The 23,367-nt window shown below is 48.5% G+C and overlaps 1 protein-coding gene across 1 annotated transcript in view; it reads left to right on the top strand.

Annotated features, from left to right (window-relative positions):
- CLIP4 (CAP-Gly domain containing linker protein family member 4) overlaps positions 1-23,367 on the top strand; it is a 149,934-nt gene that overhangs the window by 46,613 nt on the left and 79,954 nt on the right. Inside the window, 4 exon segments of the mRNA XM_082249783.1 lie at positions 2,678-2,839; positions 4,207-4,325; positions 22,322-22,409; positions 22,412-22,557. Of these exon segments, the coding sequence (XP_082105909.1) occupies positions 2,678-2,839; positions 4,207-4,325; positions 22,322-22,409; positions 22,412-22,557 (515 nt within the window).

The raw sequence follows: 23,367 nt of genomic DNA on the forward strand, positions 1-23,367 counted from the left end.
GGGTGGAGATGTGGGTGGAGACATGGATGGGTGGAGACATGGATGGACGGGTGGAGACATGGATGGGTGGAGACATGGATGGATGGATGGAGATGTGGGTGGAGACATGGATGGATGGGTGGAGACGTGGATGGGTGGAGACGTGGATGGGTGGAGACGTGGATGGGTGGAGACGTGGATGGGTGGAGACGTGGATGGGTGGAGACGTGGATGGATGGAGACGTGGATGGATGGAGACATGGATGGATGGGTGGAGACATGGATGGATGGAGATGTGGATGGATGGATGGGTGGGTGGAGACCTGGATGGATGGATAGGTGGAGACCTGGATGGGTGGAGATGTGGATTGATGGGTGGAGACATGGATGGGTGGGTGGAGACATGGATGGGTGGGTGGAGACATGGATGGATGGGTGGAGACATTGATGGGTGGAGACATGGATGGATGGGTGGAGACATGGATGGATGGGTGGAGACATGGATGGATGGGTGGAGATGTGGGTGGAGACATGGATGGATGGGTGGAGATGTGGGTGGAGACATGGATGGATGGGTGGAGATGTGGGTGGAGACATGGATGGGTGGAGACATGGATGGATGGGTGGAGACATGGATGGGTGGAGACATGGATGGATGGGTGGAGATGTGGGTAGGACATGGATGGATGGGTGGAGACGTGGATGGGTGGAGACGTGGATGGGTGGAGACGTGGATGGATGGAGACGTGGATGGATGGAGACGTGGATGGATGGAGACGTGGATGGATGGATGGGTGGGTGGAGACCTGGATGGATGGATAGGTGGAGACCTGGATGGGTGGAGATGTGGATGGGTGGGTGGAGACATGGATGGATGGGTGGAGATGTGGGTGGAGACATGGATGGATGGGTGGAGATGTGGGTGGAGACGTGGATGGATGGGTGGAGACGTGGATGGATGGGTGGAGACGTGGATGGATGGGTGGAGACGTGGATGGATGGGTGGAGACGTGGATGGATGGGTGGAGACATGGATGGATGGAGATGTGGATGGATGGATGGGTGGGTGGAGACCTGGATGGATGGATAGGTGGAGACCTGGATGGGTGGAGATGTGGATGGATGGGTGGAGACATGGATGGATGGGTGGAGACATGGATGGATGGGTGGAGATGTGGGTGGAGACATGGATGGATGGGTGGAGATGTGGGTGGAGACATGGATGGATGGGTGGAGATGTGGGTGGAGACATGGATGGATGGGTGGAGACGTGGATGGATGGGTGGAGACGTGGATGGATGGGTGGAGACGTGGATGGATGGGTGGAGACGTGGATGGATGGGTGGAGACATGGATGGATGGAGATGTGGATGGATGGATGGGTGGGTGGAGACCTGGATGGATGGATAGGTGGAGACCTGGATGGGTGGAGATGTGGATGGATGGGTGGAGACATGGATGGATGGGTGGAGACATGGATGGATGGGTGGAGATGTGGGTGGAGACATGGATGGATGGGTGGAGATGTGGGTGGAGACATGGATGGATGGGTGGAGATGTGGGTGGAGACATGGATGGATGGGTGGAGACGTGGATGGATGGGTGGAGACGTGGATGGATGGGTGGAGACGTGGATGGATGGGTGGAGACGTGGATGGATGGGTGGAGACGTGGATGGATGGGTGGAGACATGGATGGATGGGTGGAGATGTGGGTGGAGACATGGATGGATGGGTGGAGACATGGATGGATGGGTGGAGACATGGATGGATGGGTGGAGACATGGATGGATGGATGGGGGAGTTGTCAGTTTATGACGCTCAGATACAGGAAGTTCTCGCCATATTTGGAGACATTCCAGAAGCCGATGGTTGCAGAGTTTGCTGGAAGAATGGCCGCCTGTGTCTGGCTCGGGTATTGGATGACTACAATGGGAGTTCTATGCCGGCCCTGTACTGCAGCCAGCAGGGCTGATCCTCCAGCTGGCCATAGGAGGGCGCCGGTACACACCGTTCCTATTGTGTTATAATCTGGTCTCATGGTCGATGTGCATTTATTAATGTTTTGCAATGATGTCTGCTCTATTGATTATTGATAACTCCAGTCTGCAATAAAAAAAAAAAAAATTACAAAAAAAGTAAAAATCTAAGAAAAGCAATGCATTGATATCTGCGTGTAACGAATACTATCTGATCTGCACTATGGGTGATCTCTGTCTATACATTGGGGAGCTTCTAAAGGGGAATTCCAGCCTAACACTAACCCTGATTAAAAATGTCCCCTCCCCCACCTGCTATCTATCCTGCCTACTCTGTGTAAATAAAGATTTGTACACTTACTATTTTTATCCCCTCCTGTCTGGTCATGTGATCGTGCAGCGTCGGCTCTTCAGGGTCGGTGGTGGCTGCAGGGGAGAGGAGGGAGCACTGACTATGGCTGGATAATGGGAGCCTATAGGTGATGTCATTACTCCTGGACTTCCCAGCCATTGTCGGCACTCGCTCTTCTCCCCTGCAGCCACCACTCACTGACACAGGAGAGCTGCAGGATCATGTGACCAGACACGAGGTAAGTACACAGGTTAGGCAGGATAGGAGGGGGGGAGGGGACATTTTAGGCCTGGCATTCTATTTGTATCAGTGTTGGGGGACGCAGTGTTGCAGCGCCGGCTCTCACACAGTGTGGTCTCCCCATACAGGAGACGCAGAGACGGCAGCAAAGTTTGCTTCTCATCTGATTGACATCGGAGCCGATATTAGCCTGAGAAGCCGCTGGACCAACATGAACGCCCTGCACTACGCCGCCTACTTCGATGTCCCGGAGTTAATAGACATTATTCTGAAAGCTTCCAAACCAAAAGGTAGGAGGAGCTTGTATTTGGAGGAGGGGCGGGGCTTGTATTTGGAGGAGGGGCGGGGCTTGTATTTGGAGGAGGGGCGGGGCTTGTATTTGGAGGAGGGACGGGGCTTGTATTGGGAGAAGGGGAAAGGGGCTTGTATTGGGAGGAGGGGAAGGGGCTTGTAATGGGAGGGGTTTATAATGTGTGGTGGGGAGGGGTTTATAAGGGGAGGAGCATATAATGGGAGGAGAGGAGGGGCTTATAATAGGAGGGGGGATGCTTAGAATGGGGGGAGCTTATAATGGGAGGAGGGGAGGGGTTTATATTGTGTGGCTGGGAAGAGGCTTATAATAGGAGGAAAGGGGTTTATAATGGGAGGAGTGTATAAGGGGAGGAGTGTGTAAGGGGAGGGGTTTATATTGTGTGGCTGGGAAGAGGCTTATAATAGGAGGAAAGGGGTTTATAATGGGAGGAGTGTATAATGGGAGGAGTGTGTAAGGGGAGGGGTTTATATTGTTTGGCTGGGAAGAGGCTTATAATAGGAGGAAAGGGGTTTATAATGGGAGGAGTGTATAATGGGAGGGAGGAGTGTATAATGGGAGGAGTGTATAATGGGAGGGGTTTATATTGTGAGGCTGCGAAGAGGCTTATAATAGGAGGAAAGGGGTTTATAATGGGAGGAGTGTATAATGGGAGGGGTGTATAATGGGAGGAGGGGAGGGTTTTTTTAAGCTGTTGCTGTCACAGTGCTTCAACACGCCCACTCTCTGCCCCGTTCGCCCATAGCTGACATGCATAGGTAGCCCCTCCTAGCTGGTATAAAGGAAGTGGTTGGCCACACATACACATTGCATACTCCATGCCACCCATGGACAGCCTTAGCACAGGCATGGGGTGGGGGCACTGGGCAGTATCCCCATTCTACATCACGTGTTAGTAGCGGGGGAGGGGGCACCATTCTGCATCCTTGCTTTGGGCAATGGACGGACTCATCCTGGAACCATGTCCATGATGGCATTGGCTCAGAAGAATTTGGTGAAATGTCACTGGCTGTCCTTCAAATCAGAAGACTGGCGGCATCTAGTGGCAGACAATAAAAACTGCAGAGGACAGCTCCAGATTGAAGGCCGGCATTGCAGTAGAAGTTTATTTGTTTTTTACTTTTAAAAATGTTGCAAATAGGAAGCGGTAAATCTTTGTTGTTTTTCTCCTGTGTAGTGAATGTTGGAGGTAATTTGTGATTCAGGGAGGAATGTTCTCCTCGCTTAGCTCTCCGCTGATTTCCCAGCATGGAGTCCATGTTGTATTTTCTGTGTGAAGCGATGAAAGTGAGATCTTGCGGTTTGGCATCCTGCCGCCATGCTGTGACTTTCCTCTTCCTCTTTCAGATGTGGATGCCACCTGCAGTGACTTTGATTTCGGGACGGCGCTGCACATCGCCGCTTCAAACCTTTGCCTGGGAGCCGCCAGAGCCCTGCTGGAGAACGGAGCCAATCCCGCCTTCCGGGTAAGAACGCACTCAGACAAATGTTACCACCGTTCATTTCATGACTCCCCGAGAACTTCGAGTGTAGCGAATGTGGCGCCATTTATTTACCAGCTTCATAGTTTCTGGGTTTATCTTTAGCACAACGGGGGGCGCTATTTAAAAATAAATGCTGTGTGAATGTTTTGGCATTCGCAAGGACGTCACAAATAATCCGGTAATTTCTGTAATTTGTTGCCTTTTGCAGGGTGAATGTAACGTTCATTCCTAAGAGAATATAGAATTAGAAACATTCAAATAAAAGAGGGAAGGAATATTTGACCAGTAAGGCCCATTCACACCTCGAATCTCCAAACTGCTGGAGGCAAATAAATCAATTATTCTCTATGGAGACGGATCAAATCTCCACTCCAAGTCACCTGACACCAAACACCTGAAGCTCAAAGTTCTGGAGATTTTTTTGTAGCTCGAATCGGGCAGATTTTAGCGTTTTGGCACTTTTTTATTCCCATAGAAATAAATGGAAACTCATCATTTGCATGTTTTTTGTGCTTATTTGCACGATCTTCTGCTCAAATTAAATGTAAAAAATAAGTAATAATATACAAATAAATAAATGTAAAATAAAATACAGAAATCTCAAAAATCATCATATTTAATAAATAAATGAATAATCTGTAATACATAAATAATAACTAACCTCTAACCTTAAAAAAATTAATGAATTATTATTCTTATTAATAATAAAAAAAAATACATAAACACCTAACCCCAAATAAAGTATTAGTACTAGAATGAAAATGTTTTTATTTATTTTGTGTTAGGCTAAGTTCACATGTAGGTGTTTTGGGGTGTTTTGGGGCGTTTTTCTGCTCTAGGATCAGCTCATAAAACGCCCTACAAGACAAATCCTATTCATTTCAATGGCCCCCGTTCACATCTGAGCGTTATGACGTTTTAAGCAAAACACGAACGCTCAAAAAAGTACATGAGCTTCTTTTTGGGCAGATTTTAGGCATTTTTATTTTTTCCATTGGTCACTTGTCAACCTAAAAATGCCTGCACATAAATGCCCATAAAAACGCCTGAAAAAGAGCCTAAAAAATGCCTGTAAATAGCAAAGCCAAGATGTGAACGTAGCCTAAGGGTTAGGTTGATTAGCTATTAATATTTTTTTTTTTTTTTTTCTTTAAGGGTTAGAGGTTTAAGTTAGGGGTTAATATATGAAAATCTGATTCGGCCACCGCGGATGTGTGCCACCATGCTGGGTCTGCAACCACGCACCTGGAATCCTCTGATAGGGAAGATGATTCATGTCTACAACCGCGCAGGAAAGGGTGGAAGCACTGATTGAATCTGTGCGTGAGATCCTGAAGTTGGAGGACGTGGCTGAAGCTACGGCGGAGGCGTGGGTGCCCTTTGACGCTCACAAGCCATCCAAAGCGACAAAGGTGTTTTCTTTCCCCGCCTATTTTGACAGAATTTATGCTAAAGAATGGGGAGGACCAAAGCATCCCTGTGGGGTCCCTTAGCGCTTTACTAGACGTTACCCCTATGGGGAGTCCCTTCTTAAGAAGTGGACTGTGCCACCGGTGGTGTACCCTACAGTTTCCAGGTAACCATGATTCCGGTTGAAGAGTCCCCGGCCTTTAAAGATCCGGCTGACTGGAAGGCGGAGGCTGTGGCCCGCAATATGTACATTCTGGTTGGTTCGGCAATAAGGCCGGTATTCACCATTGCCCTGGTGTCGTAAACTCTGACTAAGTGGCCTAAGCTCTTACGCCGTGACCTGGAGGCAGAACCGCTCCCCCCAGCCTTTGCTGAGCTGGCGGACCAGCTGGTCCAGGGGCTGCAGTTTATCTGTGATTCCTCTTTGGATGCGGCTCCCCTAGTGGCTCAGCTCTCTGTTTTGGCGGTGGTCCTTCGGCGTTTATTTTGGCTCAAGTGCTGGTCTGCAGACCAGACTTCTAAATAGGCCTCGACTGATCTTCCTTTTCAAGGAAATCGCCTGTTTGGAGCTATCCTGGATGACATCATTAAAGGTCTCACAGGGGGGGGGAAGAGTTATTTTCTTCTGCAGGCTACTAAGGGCAAGGAACCTAGTTGTAGACGTGGGCCTTCCTTCTCGGGTCATAAGAAGTTTTTTCGTCCCTCAGGGTTGACTGACAAGGACTCGAAGCCTTTCAGGGCCTCTTCTGGAGGGTCCAAATCATCCTGGTCTGGCAAGCCAAGATCAGGCTTCTCCAGACCCAGGGGCAAGGCTCCTTCTACATAAAGGCGCGCCCTTACCCGTATCGGGGGTGGGGGGAGGTCCCCACTGGTTTCTGGACCCATGGACCTCTTGGGTGCAAGACAAGTGGATCCACAAAGTCATTCGGTCCAGCTACAAGATAGTTTCGCTCTTGTCCCCCCAGCAAGGTTTTTTCCTTCTAACTTGCGCCTGTCCCTAGACCGCTTACAGGGCCTGTTTGGAGCGGTACAAGACCGGTTACTTCAAGGGGGGATTGTCCCAGTTCCGACTTCCTAACATTTTCAGGGTTTTTACTCAAACCTGTTCCCAGGAAGGAAGGCAAAGTGCGTGTAATCCTGGACTTCAAGGCGCTAAACTGCTTTGTTCTGGTGCAGAAGTTTAGAATGGAGTCCATTTGAACGGTGGTGGCATTCCTGCATCAGGGGGATTTCCTCGCCTCTGTTGACATCAAGGATGCTTACCTTCACATTGCAATATGTGCCGGTTACCAGCGTTTTCTCCACTTTTTTCTATAGGAAAGGAGCATTATTAGTTTGTGGCATTACCCTTTGGTCTTGTCTCTGTTCCTCGGGTCTTCAAAAAAGTGTTAGCCCTGGTGCTAGCCTTGTTACGCCAATGGGGATCGTGGTACTGGGCTACTTGGACGATCTCCTTCTACGAGTCTCTTTCTGCTCTGGTGGAAAACCTGGCGATCACTATGCAAACTCTGCGGGACTTCTGCTGGATTCTGAATGTTCAAGAGACTATCTGGGCGTGACTCTGGACTCAGCCTTAGCCAGAGTGCTCCTTTCTTTGGACAGACTTCAGAAATTGCAGGCTGCAAGTCGTCCCCTGCTGTCCAGCAGATGGTCATCCCTCCGGACTTGCATGCGGGTGCTGGGCCTGATGGTGTCCACCTTTTTGAGGCGGTTCCATTTGCACAGTTCCGTACAAAGTCCTTACAAAGAGATTCTGACCAAATGGGACTCCACAGTCTCTGGACAAACGGATCTGGCTCAGTCAGAGAACGAAGAAGTCTCTTATATGGTGGCTTCATTCTTCCGCTTCGGGTGGGCAAATCTTTCCTCCCCTTGTATTGGACAATGGTCACTATGGATGCCAGCCTGTCTGGCTGGGGAGGTGTCCTCGGCTAGCATTCTGCTCAGGATCTGGACGCTGGAGGAGTCAAGACTACCGATCAATGTCTTTGAGCTCCGAGCGATCCGACTGTGTTTGGACTATTGGACTTATCGTCTTCAGGGTTGTCCAGTGCACATTCAATCAGACAATGCCACGGCCGTTGCTTATGGCAATCACCAAGGGGGCACAAGAAGTGTCCTGGTGGCTCTGGAGGTAGCTGGCATTCTAAAGTGGGCAGAACCGTTCGGTCACGCCCTCTCCGCCATACACATTCCAGAGGTGGAAAATTGGCAGGCGGATTACCTCAGTCGCCAGGTGTTGGACCAAGGGAAGTGGTCCCTTCATCCGCAGGTGTTTCATCGACTGTATCTCCGGTGGGACACCCACGAGGTGGATCTGTTGGCGTCTCATCTCAACAGAAAGGTGCAGATGTTTGTGGCTCGGTCAAGGGTTCCTCTGGCGGACGCCACAGACGTGCTGGTGGCCCCCGTGAGGTCAGTGTCTTCTGATTTACACCTTCCCTCCTATCAAGCTTTTGCCAAGACTTCTCCGCAGGATTGAGGCAGAAGGGATTCCGGTTATCTTGGCTCCGGACTGGCCTTGCCGGGCTTGGTACGCCAATGTGGTTCAGCTGGGGCCGACGTCCCTTGGAAGCTTCCTCCCAGGGAGGATCTGCTGTCTCCAAGACCAATCTTCCAACCTGCTTTACAGTTGCTGGCTTAGACGGCTTGGCTGTTGAACGCCAGATGCTGACTGATAGAGATTTATCGGTGATTCCTACCCTGTTGAAAGCTAGGAATTCCACCTTTTAGGAAGATCTACCATCGTACGAGGAAGACATACATTGCGTGGTGTGAGTTTCTTGGGATTCATCCTCTCTCCTCCTTGGTGGTTCAGATCTTGACCTTCCTTCAACGGGCGGTCAAACAGAAATTGGCCTTGAGTACCATCAAGGGCCAGGTGTTGGCTTTGGCGGTCTTCTTCTAACGACCTTTGGCCACACACTCCGTGGTGCGTACCTTTCTTCAGGGTGGCCGATATTTGGATCCTCCAGTGCGGACTCCGTTACCACCTTGGGATTTAAATTTGGTGCTTTTGGTTCTCCAGAAGCCTCCCTTTGAGAATCTTCGGGAGATTCCCTTGCTTACGCTGTCTCAGAAGGTGGCCTTTTTGGTGGCTATCACTTCTGCGTGCAGGGTGTCGGACCTGATGGCATTATCCTGTCCATCTTACCTGGTGATTCACAGGGATCCGTCGTTCCTTCCTAAGGTTGTCTCTGATTTTCATTTGAATGAAGATATTGTGTTGCCTTTCCTGTGCCCCAGGCTTAAACATGTGGTCCGGGCAATTAGGGTGTACCTGGCAGCTACGGAGTCTTTCAGGCAGTCAGACTCTCCTATTTGTGCACATGGATAGCCCTCTTAAAAGGGTTGTCCGCTTCCTCTGTGACCATTTCCAGATGATGGATCAGAGAGACGATGATTCAGGCCTATTCCATCAGGGGTCAGGCTCCTCCTTTCCTTGTCAAGGCGCACTCTACGAGGGCGCTTAGTGCCTCCTGGGCTTTTCCTCATCAGGCGTCAGTGACGCAGGTTTGCAAGGCGGCCACCTGGTTGTTGGTGCACGCTTTCACAAAGTTCTATAAAGTGGATGTGTTGGCATCTGCGGATTCTTCTTTTGGCCGCAAGGTTTTGCAGGCTGCTGTCTAGAGGACCTGATCCTCTTTGAGGGTGTATTGTTTTCTTTTTCAGGTGGGCTCCTGTTGCCTGGTTGGCTACTCTTTAGCCTTTTTTCTTTTATGTTCCCACCCCACACACTGCTTTGCGACATCCCAATGGTTAAGAATATCAGGAGCTGTGTCCATCAATGAACGAAAGAGAAAATAGAATTTTTGACTTACCGTAAAATCCATTTCTCTGATGTTCATTGGTGGACACAGATCCCGCCAGTCTGTGGAGTTATAATTCTTCTGACAGTGCTTGTAACAAAACTGAGTGCCTAATAGAAGAGAGGGGGAGTATACCTCCTGGGACCGCCCATAGGTGTAGCCAGAATTATTTTCTGCCTAGTGTCCTAGTCTTGTAGGGGGACAGTATAACCCAATGGTTATGACTATCAGGAGCTGTGTTCGTCAATGAACATGAGAGAAATGGATTTTACAAAATGTTTGGGGTTCTAGCAAAAAATACTGATTGTTACATTTAAAGAGAGAGTGCAAGAAAAGGCGGGGGGGGGGGGGGTTGGGGGGGTGTCAAGTAATTTAATAAAAATCTTAACTGCTTGCTGCCAGATCACGTACCTGCTACATACTGGGATGATGCAGCTGCGGTACAATTTTTAGGGCACTCGATTGGCTTTCTTTTTTATAATGGCAATTGGAGCGGCTAACTAGCCACTTGATTGCTATTACAAGCAGTGGGAGGGGACGTCGTGGGGATTCCTCACCTGTGGGGCAATCTCTGTTTGTGCTCGTGCAGGACTGATACACATGTTCGCCTTTGTGTGCCAGCATAGGGAGCGGGGGCACTTTAATTGTGTGTGTGTAATGATATATATATATATATATATATATATAATTTTTTTTTTTTTTTACACTGTTGCTTTTAAAATGTATTTATTTTTTTGATCACTTTTAGGCCCCTTTCACATGGCTCTGTTCTGTCGACGGAGCCGTGCTGCTCAGTGGGGGATCGATCCGCCGATCCCCCCCGGTGAGCAGGCGGATGACAACTCCCACTCCGCTTTGTGTGCAGAGACGGAGCTGTCAGATCCCCGCTCTTCTCTATGGGGAAATCGGATGAGAACAGACCGCCTGTCCGTTCTCATCCCATCCGCTTGACGGATGGAAAATAGGGTTTCCATCCATCCGGATTTGACGGATCGGATGTCAGTGGACATGTCTCTGCTGACATCCAATACCCCATAGAGATGCATGGGGCATCCGTTCAGATCTGCCTGAGAAACTGACAGTGTAAAAGGGGCCTTATTGCTGTGAGAATGTAAACATCCCCTGTGATAGTAATAGGCAGTGACCGGTACTCTTTACGGAGAGATCGGGGGGGGGGTCTATAAAATGCCAAATCCCTCCTCTGCCCTTGAAAGCATTAAAAACACAGAGATCAGCGTTTTTTGAACACTTTTTCGCTATTAAAAAAAAAAATATATATATGGTGCAGATGACAGCCAGGTAAACGGAAGGTAATGTGATGTCATGGCTTCCGGGTTACCATAGCAGAGAGCCGATCCTGGCTTTCTATAGGTCTCTGACTAGCCGGTGAGCGTGCCAGCTAGCAGCTTGGGGTCTCCGGTGGGTTTGGAGAGCCCCAAGCAAGCCGCAGCAGGTGGCGGGAAGGAAGGGAGGAGGGATGAGGGGGTTGCCCCTCCCACTGCTTGTAATAGCGATTGAGCTGCTAATTAGCCACTCCGATTGCTATTACAAGAGAGGCGACCGCCGGCTCTAAAACAAAAACTGGTACCGGGGTGACGCCTGCAGCTGCAGATCATCCCGCTACAACCTCTTGGAAGTCACATGATGTACCGGGTGTATGATTTGGTGGAAAGTGGTTTATGGATGGAATGTAAAGTATGTGCAGAGTTCTCCCCCCGCCCCTTCCTGAGCTGATGACGGGTGACAGAAATCGTTCATCCCTCTGTATTCATTGTATACGGGGAGGAAGCGGGACGGGGCCAATTCTTGTCCAGGGGCCCCGGGTTCAGTCACATCTGTTCTCTCTTCCTCTTGGCTCCCAGTACAGGAAGACGATCGTCCTTTGTCATACATTGGGACGAGTGCGGAGACTTTTGTATGTTTTTGTTGTTTCGCGGTGTCCTGGAGATTTGTGTCTATTAACCCCTTCATGACCGAGATCAAAACAAATCCAACCGCCTGGACACTTCTGCAGCTTTGACAAGCGTTAGTAAATCTGTACAGATCATCTCTACTACATTGTGCACTCAGATCCCAGATTATACCGCGGGATTTTCAGGCGGGCCCCTACACATTGGGCTTTTATTTGGTGGTAAATCGTAACCGAAATCTCCTGATTAATATATATTATCTTTTTTTTTTTTTTAAAGCGGTAGTATCCCGCTTTTTGAGACTTTTACCTACAGGTAAGCCTATAATAAGGATTACCTGTAGGTACAAATAATATCTCCTAAACCGGCACAGTTTTGGAGATATTTACAGTGCATGCAGCCGCTCGCACGAGCGGCGCATGCGCTCTGAAGGTCCGGGGGGACCTTCAATTATGTTTGCCGGAGCTTGCCAGAAAAATCACTCCCGCGCGCATGCGCGGGAGTGACGTCATCGCGGCTCCGGCCAATCAGCACGCCGGAGCCGCCGAACCCGGAAGAGACAGCGAGGGATCATGGCAGCGCCCGCAGCGATGTCCGGGGGTCCGTGTCGGGGCTTCGTTTTAAGGTAAGTTACACATAATGGGCTAGTATGCGATGCATACTAGCTCATTATGCCTTTGTCTTGCAGGTTTTTTTTTTTTATTTTTATTTTTTATAGGGTTTACAACCGCTTTAATCATTTTTTTTTAACCCCTTCCTGCCTAAGGGTTTACCAAATGTTAATTCCTAAGCACAATTTTGCAACTTTGACATGTTAGTGAAACCGTACATCTCATCACAACCAGGGCTTTTTTTCCATGGGAACGTGGGGGAACGTCGTTCCAGCGCCTCCAGCACTGAATGTATGTATGGGCAAAGGGGGCTGGGGTGTGCTGGTGGGTTTATTAATGCTAAGTGCTGGGGATCTATTGTAGCTGGGGGCTGTAGTGTGTCTGGGGGCCCTGTCTATTGTTGCTGGGGGGATCCACCATTGTGGGGGGATCCATTGTTGTTGATAGGGGATATTTTGCTCTGGGGTTCTTATGTTCTTTGGGGGGGCCACCGTTGAGGGGGAGGGTTCATTGAGGCTGGCTGCTGGGGGTCTATTGTAACTGGGGGCTGTGGTGTTGCTGAGGGGTTGTCTATTGTTGCTGGAGGGATCTACCGTTGTGGGGGTCTGTTGTTGTTAGGGGATCTTTTGCTCTGGGGTTCTTCTGTTTGGGGGGGGGTCCAATGTTGAAGGGGAGAGCCCATTGATGCTGGCTGCTGGGACATCTATTGTTGCCAGCATGGGGTCTTTTATTTCTGGGGCAGATCCATTGCTTCTGGTGGGGATCAATTGTTGCTGGGGATGCATAATGTCCCAGGGAGGGAGGGGGTCTATTGTTGCTGGGAAGGATCTATTTCTGCTGGGGGGTCTATTATTATGATTAACCAATTTTGATACAAATTACACCACAAAATGATACTTGGCTCTGTATTCTCTACAAGTAGCAGAACTAGGAGGTAAATAGGAGGCGGAGACAGGGGGCGGAGCTCAGAGGAAGCTCTGGGTGGAGAGAGTACCTGGATCTATTCTTTGAGAAAAAAAATCTCTGATCACAACTACCTTCATCCAGGTGGATTATGCCGCTTTTTTTTTTTTTTTTTAAGGCTCTAGGGGGCGCACGCCCCTGCTGTGATTAGACACAGCGGAATCCAGTCCACAGGGTGGCCGCCATCCACCTGCGATTGTGAAGGAGAATGTCAGACAGGAATGGAGAGATTGTGTGTTCCTACTCATCAGGAACACAGATCTCTCTCCTCCTGCAGTCAGTCCACTCCCCCTACAGTAAGAAAGCACACCAAACCCTTCGATCGCCCCTAGTGTTAACCACTTCCCTGCCAGCGTCATGTATACAGTAACAGTGCATATTATTTAGCACTGATCACTTGTATTGGTGTCACTTGTCCCCAAAAAGTGTCACTTACTGTCCTATTTGTCTGCCGCAATATCGAAGTCCCGCTAAAAATCGCTGATTGCCGCCATTACTAATAACCATAAAAAAATAAAAAGTCCATAAATCTTTCCCCTAGTTTGTAGATGCGATAACTTTTGCGCAAACCAATTAATATACGCTTTTTAGGATATTTTTTTATTTATTTTTATTATTTTTTTTTACCAAAAACTTGTAGCGGAATACATATTGACCAAAACTGAAAGAAATTTGTTTTTCTTTTACATTTTTTTTTTTTTTTTTATTCGATGTGTTTTATAGCAGAATGTAAAAAATATTAAATTTTTTTTTATTTTTTTCAGAATTGTCGCTTTTTTGGTTTATAGCACAAAAAATTAAAATCGCAGAGGTGATCAAATACCACCAAAAGAAATCTCTATTTGTCGGGAGAAAAGAACATCAATTTTATTAGAGTGCAGTGACGCACGACCGCGCAATTGTCATTTAAAGTAACGCAGTGCCGAATCGCAAAAAATGGCCTGGTCATTAAGGGGGGTAAAACCTTTCAGGGCTGAAGTGGCTACCTAAAACACACCAACACTGATACTAATTTACACATTTTCAAAAATGTTTTTTTTTTTTTCTATCCTGCCCAACATATGCTGGCCATGACCTTTTAACCCTTGACCCAAACACTGACCTAGATTAAACCTTCATCTATGCATTTTTTTCCTTTTTTTTTCTTCTTCTCCTGTCACCTATGGAGATTTTTAAGTACCGTAGTTTATCGCCATTCCTCGAGTGTGCGCAATTTTAAACCGTAACATGTTGGGTATCGATTTACTTGGCGTAACATTATCTTTCACATTATACAAAAAAATTGGGCTATACTTTGTAGCTCCGCCATGTCTTGGTAGGGGCCCGGCCGGTCAGTTTAGGTGGACGGCCATGTCTTGGTAGGGGCCCGGCCGGTCAGTTTAGGTGGACGGCCATGTCTTGGTAGGGGCCCGGCCGGTCAGTTTAGGTGGACGGCCATGTCTTGGTAGGGTTGCAGTTGTGCCATACTCTTTCCATTTTCCCATTATGGATTGATCAGCGCTCCGTGAGATGGTCAAAGCTTGGGAGATTTTTTATAACCTAACCCTGCTTTACACTTCTCCACAACTTTATCCCTGACCTGTCTGCTGTGTTCCTTGGCCTTCATGATGCTGTTTGTTCACTAAGATTCTCTAACAAACCTCTGAGGGCTTCACAGAACAGCTGTATTTATACTGAGATTACATTATCGACAGGTGGACTCTATTTACTAATTAGGTGACCTCTGAAGGCGATTGGTTACTCTAGATTTTAGTTAGGGGTATCAGAGTAAAGGGGGGGTGAAAACTTTCAGCCTTTAGAACCACTTTTAAAGACTACTTCTAGGTTCATTTTATTATTTTTTTTTAGTAACGAACTGGGCACTTGAAATAAAATCTGCAGCTTCGCCCCCCCCCCCCCCCCCCCCGTGGACTCCTCTCTCCTCCCATTGCGGTTGGCGTCTTCTGTGGTTTTTCAATACTTTGTAACCTAATAGTAAATCTTCATGTCTGTATTGTAGTCAGCAGGAAACATCAACAGGAAATCCTTTCCTCCTCTCCTCTCATGAATACATTCTGACAGTGACGGGTTTGATAATGTATGGGGGATGATGGATGATGGACGGGTCACTTAACCACTTTAAAGAGGAAGTAAACCCTCCTCTGACACTTGTACCTATAGGTGATCCTATGATAAGACTTCCCTATAGGTGATCCTATGATAAGACTTCCCTATAGGTGATCCTATGATAAGACTTCCCTATAGGTGATCCTATGATAAGACTTCCCTATAGGTGATCCTATGATAAGACTCTCCTATAGGTGATCCTATGATAAGACTTCCCTATAGGTGATCCTATGATAAGACTTCCCTATAGATGATCCTATGATAAGACTTCCCTAGAGGTGATCCTATGATAAGACTCCCCTACAGGTGATCCTATGATAAGACTCCCCTACAGGTGATCCTATGATAAGACTCCCCTACAGGTGATCCTATGATAAGACTCCCCTACAGGTGATCCTATGATAAGACTCCCCTACAGGTGATCCTATGATAAGACTCCCCTACAGGTGATCCTATGATAAGACTCCCCTATAGGTGATCCTATGATAAGACTCCCCTACAGGTGATCCTATGATAAGACTCCCCTACAGGTGATCCTATGATAAGACTCCCCTACAGGTGATCCTATGATAAGACTCCCCTACAGGTGATCCTATGATAAGACTCCCCTACAGGTGATCCTATGATAAGACTCCCCTACAGGTGATCCTATGATAAGACTCCCCTATAGGTGATCCTATGATAAGACTCTCCTATAGGTGATCCTATGATAAGACTTCCCTAGAGGTGATCCTATGATAAGACTCCCCTACAGGTGATCCTATGATAAGACTCCCCTACAGGTGATCCTATGATAAGACTCCCCTACAGGTGATCCTATGATAAGACTCACCTATAGATGATCCTATGATAAGACTCTCCTATAGGTGATCCTATGATAAGACTCTCCTATAGGTGATCCTATGATAAGACTCTCCTATAGGTGATCCTATGATAAGACTCTCCTATAGGTGATCCTATGATAAGACTCTCCTATAGGTGATCCTATGATAAGACTCTCCTATAGGTGATCCTATGATAAGACTCTCCTATAGGTGATCCTATGATAAGACTTCCCTAGAGGTGATCCTATGATAAGACTCTCCTATAGGGGATCCTATGATAAGACTCTACTATAGGTGATGCTATGATAAGACTTCCCTATAGGTGATGCTATAAGACTCTCCTATAGGTGATCCTATGATAAGACTCTCCTATAGGTGATCCTATGATAAGACTCCCCTATAGGTGATCCTATGATAAGACTCTCCTATAGGTGATCCTATGATAAGACTTCCCTAGAGGTGATCCTATGATAAGACTCTCCTATAGGGGATCCTATGATAAGACTCTACTATAGGTGATGCTATGATAAGACCTCCCTATAGGTGATGCTATAAGACTCTCCTATAGGTGATCCTATGATAAGACTCTCATATAGGTGATCCTATGATAAGACTCCCCTATAGGTGATCCTATGATAAGACTCTCCTATAGGTGATCCTATGATAAGACTCTCCTATAGGTGATCCTATGATAAGGCTTACCTATAGGTGATCCTATGATAAGACTCCCCTATAGGTGATCCTATGATAAGACTTCCCTATAGGTGATCCTATGATAAGACTCTCCTATAGGTGATCCTATGATAAGACTCCCCTACAGGTTATCCTATGATAAGACTCCCCTACAGGTGATCCTATGATAAGACTCCCCTACAGGTGATCCTATGATAAGACTCCCCTACAGGTGATCCTATGATAAGACTCCCCTACAGGTGATCCTATGATAAGACTCCCCTACAGGTGATCCTATGATAAGACTCCCCTACAGGTGATCCTATGATAAGACTCCCCTACAGGTGATCCTATGATAAGACTCCCCTACAGGTGATCCTATGATAAGACTCCCCTACAGGTGATCCTATGATAAGACTTCCCTATAGGTGATCCTATGATAAGACTTCACTATAGGTGATCCTATGATAAGACTTCCCTATAGGTGATCCTATGATAAGACTTCCCTATAGGTGATCCTATGATAAGACTCTCCTATAGGTGATCCTATGATAAGACTCTCCTATAGGTGATCCTATGATAAGACTTCCCTATAGATGATCCTATGATAAGACTTCCCTATAGGTGATCCTATGATAAGACTCCCCTACAGGTGATCCTATGATAAGACTCCCCTACAGGTGATCCTATGATAAGACTCCCCTACAGGTGATCCTATGATAAGACTCCCCTACAGGTGATCCTATGATAAGACTCCCCTACAGGTGATCCTATGATAAGACTCTCCTATAGGTGATCCTATGATAAGACTTCCCTAGAGGTGATCCTATGATAAGACTCCCCTACAGGTGATCCTATGATAAGACTCCCCTACAGGTGATCCTATGATAAGACTCCCCTACAGGTGATCCTATGATAAGACTCCCCTACAGGTGATCCTATGATAAGACTCCCCTATAGGTGATCCTATGATAAGACTCCCCTATAGGTGATCCTATGATAAGACTCCCCTATAGGTGATCCTATGATAAGACTCTCCTATAGGTGATCCTATGATAAGACTCTCCTATAGGTACTGTAAATATCTCCTAAACATGCACCGTTTAGATATTTACCTTACATGCAGCCAGAGACGTCACTGGCGCATGCGCTCTGAAGGAACGGCCGCTGGTGCTGTTCCTTCAGAGTCCTGTGCCGTCGGGCTCCCGCGTGCGTGCGCGGGAGTGACATCACCGCGGCTCCGGCCAATCAGATGGCCGGATGCCGTGATCCCGGAAGACGGGCGACTGGACATGTCTAAGGTAAGTATTTCATAATGTGCTAGTATGCGATGCACCGCTCATTATGTGTTTCTCTTTCAGGGTGAAAAAAAATCTATGGGTTTACAACCTCTTTAAGACCGGAAGTATTTTCCCCCTTAAAGTCCAGGCCACTTTTTTTCAACTTGGCAGTGCGTGACTTTAACTGACAATTGCGCGGTCATGCAATGCTCTACCCAAACGTTTTTTACGTCCTTTTTTTTTCCCCCACAAACAGATTTCTTTTGGTGGTATTTGATCACCTGTGTGATTTTATTTTTTTTTTTATTTTTTTTTTTATTTTTTTTTTTATTTTTTATTTTTTTTGCGCTATAAACAAAAAAAGCTACAATTCTGAAAAAAATAAAAATAAATTAAAATCAAAATTTCAGTGCTATACATATGCACCGTTACTGTAATAATGACACTGGCAGGCAAGGGGTTAAATGTGAGCCAAGGGGAGTGATTCTTACTGTGGGGGGCGTGGCTTGTGAAATGACCATAGAGACCTGTGATCCTATATAGAAGGCGCTCTGTGATCATTCCAGGGAATAGAAAGCTCAGCTGTGTTTACAACATCCGATCGTCCTTCTCTCTCAGCGGGGAACGATCGCGGGTGTCAGGCAGCAATCGGAACCGCCTGCCCGCTGCATCGGCTTCCCTGCTGACGCCCCCTAGCCTCCTGCGTGCAAAGGATGTATACGGTGGTTCGCACAGGAGCGGCTGTTAAAGAGGTTAAAGTGCAGGCACCCTGTGAGAGGAGCAGATAGAGACCCCCCTCCCCTCCCCAGGAGGGAAATCTTTGCTCCCTCTTTTTTTTTCTGCACGTTTTTCTTTATCTTTATTTCCTATTTTCCATTTTCTAACCTCAGTTGACAATTTGTAACAGTGAAAAAACTATAAAGCAGTGACCTAACAGGGACAGATCCCATCTACAGGTATAGAAAACTATAATACAGGTAGATATACATCCATGACAATGTAATATGCTGGTTAAAGAGGAACTCAATAACATTCCCCTGCGGGTGATCTCTGTACATCGCAGGGGATGTAACACTTTGTAGCAGATTCCTAACTTTTATTACTCTGAAGAAATAGCGGTTTGTTTCTCTGTGTCCATGTGCTGAGTGAATGGGAGTGACTTTATAATTATCAATCAGCTGCTGCACCTGCAGGGCGAAAGTGGCAGAGTCTGCATCAATGAGATTTGTGTGGCAGGGGATGCCCAAAATCTGACTTGTTTGTTACTGTAGACTTCTGGGAAAATCAGCCAATCACACAAGCAGGAAATGACATTTGAGGAGTGTGCTGTATACCTTGTGTGTACACAGCGCCTCCAGGTGGCCATATTGCATCTTACAGAAAATTACAGCGGCTGCAGATTGGAGGGAAAGCTAAACTGCTCAGAGAATAACGATTACTTCTGTTATGAACCTTAAAGTGATTGTAAAGGATATTTTTTCTTAACAATAAACATTTCATACTTGCCAATGGTTTGGCACAGAGCAGCTTCAATCCTCCTCTTCCTGGGTTCCCTGCCAGTGCTGCTGCCTATTCTCCTCTTCCCAGTTCCTCTATTGCAGGGATCACCAAACTACGGCCCTCCAGCTGTTGCGGAACTACACATCCCATGAGGCCTTGTAGAACTCTGACATTCACAGACATGACTAGGCATGATGGGACATGTAGTTCCTGAACAACTGGAGGGCCATAGTTTGAAGACCCCTGCTCTATTGCAAAGCCACTTGCAATGAGGGCACTTGTGTAGGCTTAATCCAAAGCCATTGACACACACAGTGCGGCTCCGCCCCCATCCATGAACCCCCGCCCCATTCACAAACCCCCTGCCCCCTCCTCACAGGCTGTGATTGACAGCAGCTGGCTAACACTGCTTCCTCTGTCCAGTGAGGAGGGAGAGGGTGAAGAGCCGCTGTGCTGGATCAACATTGGGTTCAAGTATGTATTTGGGGGGTTTGGGAGAGAGCGGTACACAAAGTGCTTCTGTGCATCCAGGTCAGAAAAACCTTCAAAGTAAATTTCTCCACAGTGCCTGTAGCTACAGAGATCATTGAGGGCTTATTTAATGTGTGTTTAGAAATGTGTAAATATAATGTCTGTGTGTAAAAGTTACACTTTAAAAGAAGCGCCATTATCACTGTAACGCTCTCTATTTTGTTGGCTCTTTATCACTCCCCCCCCCCCACCTTTATTTTTGCGCTCTCTCTCCTCTCTTCTCCCTTCTCCTCTCCCTTCTCTCCAGCTCTCTCTATTTTGTTGGCTCTTTATCACTCCCCCCCCCCCACCTTTATTTTGCGCTCTCTCTCCTCTCTTCTCCCTTCTCCTCTCCCTTCTCTCCAACTCTCTCTATTTTGTTGGCTCTTTATCACTCCTCCCCCCCACCTTTTATTTTTGCTCTCCGTCGCTCTCCCTCGCTCTCCCTCGCTCTCCCTCGCTCTCCCTCGCTCTCCGTCGCTCTCCCTCGCTCTCTGTCGCTCTCCCTCGCTCTCTGTCGCTCTCCCTCGCTCTCTGTCGCTCTCCCTCGCTCTCTGTCGCTCTCCCTCGCTCTCTGTCGCTCTCCCTCGCTCGCTCTCCAGCTCTCCCTCGCTCGCTCTCCAGCTCTCCCTCGCTCTCTCTCCAGCTCTCCCTCGGCTCTCTCTCCAGCTCTCCCTCGCGCTCTCTCTCCAGCTCTCCCTCGCGCTCTCTCTCCAGCTCTCCCTCGCGCTCTCTCTCCAGCTCTCCTCGCGCTCTCTCTCCAGCTCTCCCTCGCGCTCTCTCTCCAGCTCTCCCTCGCGCTCTCTCTCCAGCTCTCCCTCGCGCTCTCCCTCGCGCTCTCTCTCCAGCTCTCCCTCGCGCTCTCTCTCCAGCTCTCCCTCGCGCTCTCTCTCCAGCTCTCCCTCGCGCTCTCTCTCCAGCTCTCCCTCGCGCTCTCTCTCCAGCTCTCCCTCGCGCTCTCTCTCCAGCTCTCCCTCGCGCTCTCTCTCCAGCTCTCTCTCCAGCTCTCCCTCGCGCTCTCTCTCCAGCTCTCTCTCCAGCTCTCCCTCGCGCTCTCTCTCCAGCTCTCTCTCCAGCTCTCCCTCGCGCCTCTCTCTCCAGCTCTCCCTCGCGCTCTCTCTCCAGCTCTCCCTCGCGCTCTCTCTCCAGCTCTCCCTCGCGCTCTCTCTCCAGCTCTCCCTCGCGCTCTCTCTCCAGCTCTCCCTCGCGCTCTCTCTCCAGCTCTCCCTCGCGCTCTCTCTCCAGCTCTCTCTCTCCAGCTCTCCCCTCGCGCTCTCTCTCTCCAGCTCTCCCTCGCGCTCTCTCTCCAGCTCTCCTCGCGCTCTCTCTCCAGCTCTCCCTCGCGCTCTCTCTCTCCAGCTCTCCCTCGCGCTCTCTCTCTCCAGCTCTCCCTCGCGCTCTCTCTCTCCAGCTCTCCCTCGCGCTCTCTCTCTCCAGCTCTCCCTCGCGCTCTCTCTCTCCAGCTCTCCCTCGCGCTCTCTCTCTCCAGCTCTCCCTCGCGCTCTCTCTCTCCAGCTCTCCCTCGCGCTCTCTCTCTCCAGCTCTCCCTCGCGCTCTCTCTCTCCAGGCTCTCCCTCGCGCTCTCTCTCTCCAGCTCTCCCTCGCGCTCTCTCTCTCCAGCTCTCCCTCGCGCTCTCTCTCTCCAGCTCTCCCTCGCGCTCTCTCTCTCCAGCTCTCCCTCGCGCTCTCTCTCTCCAGCTCTCCTCGCGCTCTCTCTCTCCAGCTCTCCCTCGCGCTCTCTCTCTCCAGCTCTCCCTCGCGCTCTCTCTCTCCAGCTCTCCCTCGCGCTCTCTCTCTCCAGCTCTCCCTCGCGCTCTCTCTCTCCAGCTCTCCCTCGCGCTCTCTCTCTCCAGCTCTCCCTCGCGCTCTCTCTCTCCAGCTCTCCCTCCAGCTCTCCCTCCACCTAGCTCTCTCTGTAGCTCTCCCTCTCCCTCTCCCTCCCCCGTCAGCTCGCTCTCCCTCTCCCTCCAGCTCTCGCTCTCCCTCTCCCTCCAGCTCTCGCTCTCCCTCTCCCTCCAGCTCTCGCTCTCCCTCTCCCTCCAGCTCTCGCTCTCCCTCTCTCTCCTCCAGCTCTCGCTCTCCCTCTCCCTCCAGCTCGCTCTCCCTCCAGCTCTCGCTCTCCCTCTCTCTCCAGCTCTCGCTCTCCCTCCCCCTCGTGCATTCCCCCCGTGCTCTTCTCGCCCTCTCCTCCCCGCACTCTCTCTCTCTCTCTCTCTCTCTCTCTGTTCTCAGTAGCTGTACACTACTTTGCAACAAAAGTATGCACCCCCCCCATACAACTCAGACAGCATGAACACCTGACCCTGTATGCTCCAGTCTCCTAATGATGAGATCCGCCTCTACGGCACATTGTTGGTAATTGGCGCTCTCTTTGTCTCTGCAGGACGATAAAGGACACACCCCGGCGGATGTTGTCCCCGATCCGGTAGATATGCCTCTGGAGATGGCCGATGCTGCCGCCGTAGCCAAGGAATCAAACAGGTTCTGCTGGACGCCATGCCGGTGCTGCGGGATCTCTCCACCATCATCCTCCCCAAATCCGACAGCGCCCTCCGGAATCCGCTGCGCCGCTCAGCTGGGCTGAAGCTGGGAGACCGAGTGCTCATCGCTGGGCAGAAGGTATTGTCTGCTCTGAGGCCGCCATGTTTGGCTGTTTTAATCTCAATATCTCAATTCGATTTCTACAACCGCTGCAGAAACTTTATTCTGTGGATGGATTTCATCAGATTGTTAGCGGCCATCTTTAATTTCCTGGGGTCAGTTTAAAAAAAAAAAAAAGAAAATTTTAAGTTTATTTCTAATTTTGATTTTCTAGATCTGTAATTACTATGGGATCCATGTATAATGAGTTCTCTTCACTGAACTGACAGATTTCTGCACACTCAGGATGTGGTTATGGTTACTGCAAACTATCGGTCGCAATGCACTTTTTTCTTTTTATTTCCCAGAAATACCTTAAGAAGAAAAAGTATTGTGGCCACTAGATGGCACTGATGATCTATGGAACCACACGTACTAGAGGAAATATGGCAATTTAATCCTGATTGTGAGGATGTTTGTCAGATCCTCACATCGAATGTTTTATACATTGTCTCCTGTGTGTATGGAGGCTTTGTTTTACAAGTAAAAGATGAATACTTCACACAGAGCTCCATGACTTGGCTAAACAGCGCGGTAGAAGCAGCTTTCCTTGTGATTGTCACGGTTCTGACTCCGTCTCTTGTATATATGAATGTCAGCTACAGCTATTGAACTCCGTTAACAGGGTTTTTGTTTACAGTCAATAAGTAGGCAGCAGAAAAGTCATAAAATGCGATATTTTAATTTTTTTACCCGCCAGAAAAGAAAATCTAATCCTGACCTCAAATAAAGTAAATAAGTACAAATTTATTCATTCCCTTTCAGATGTCTGAAGCCAAAACTTCTTTT

This window comes from Pelophylax lessonae (genome assembly GCF_965119305.1).
Source record: "Pelophylax lessonae genome assembly, chromosome: 3".
NCBI classification, from domain to species: Eukaryota; Metazoa; Chordata; class Amphibia; order Anura; family Ranidae; genus Pelophylax; species Pelophylax lessonae.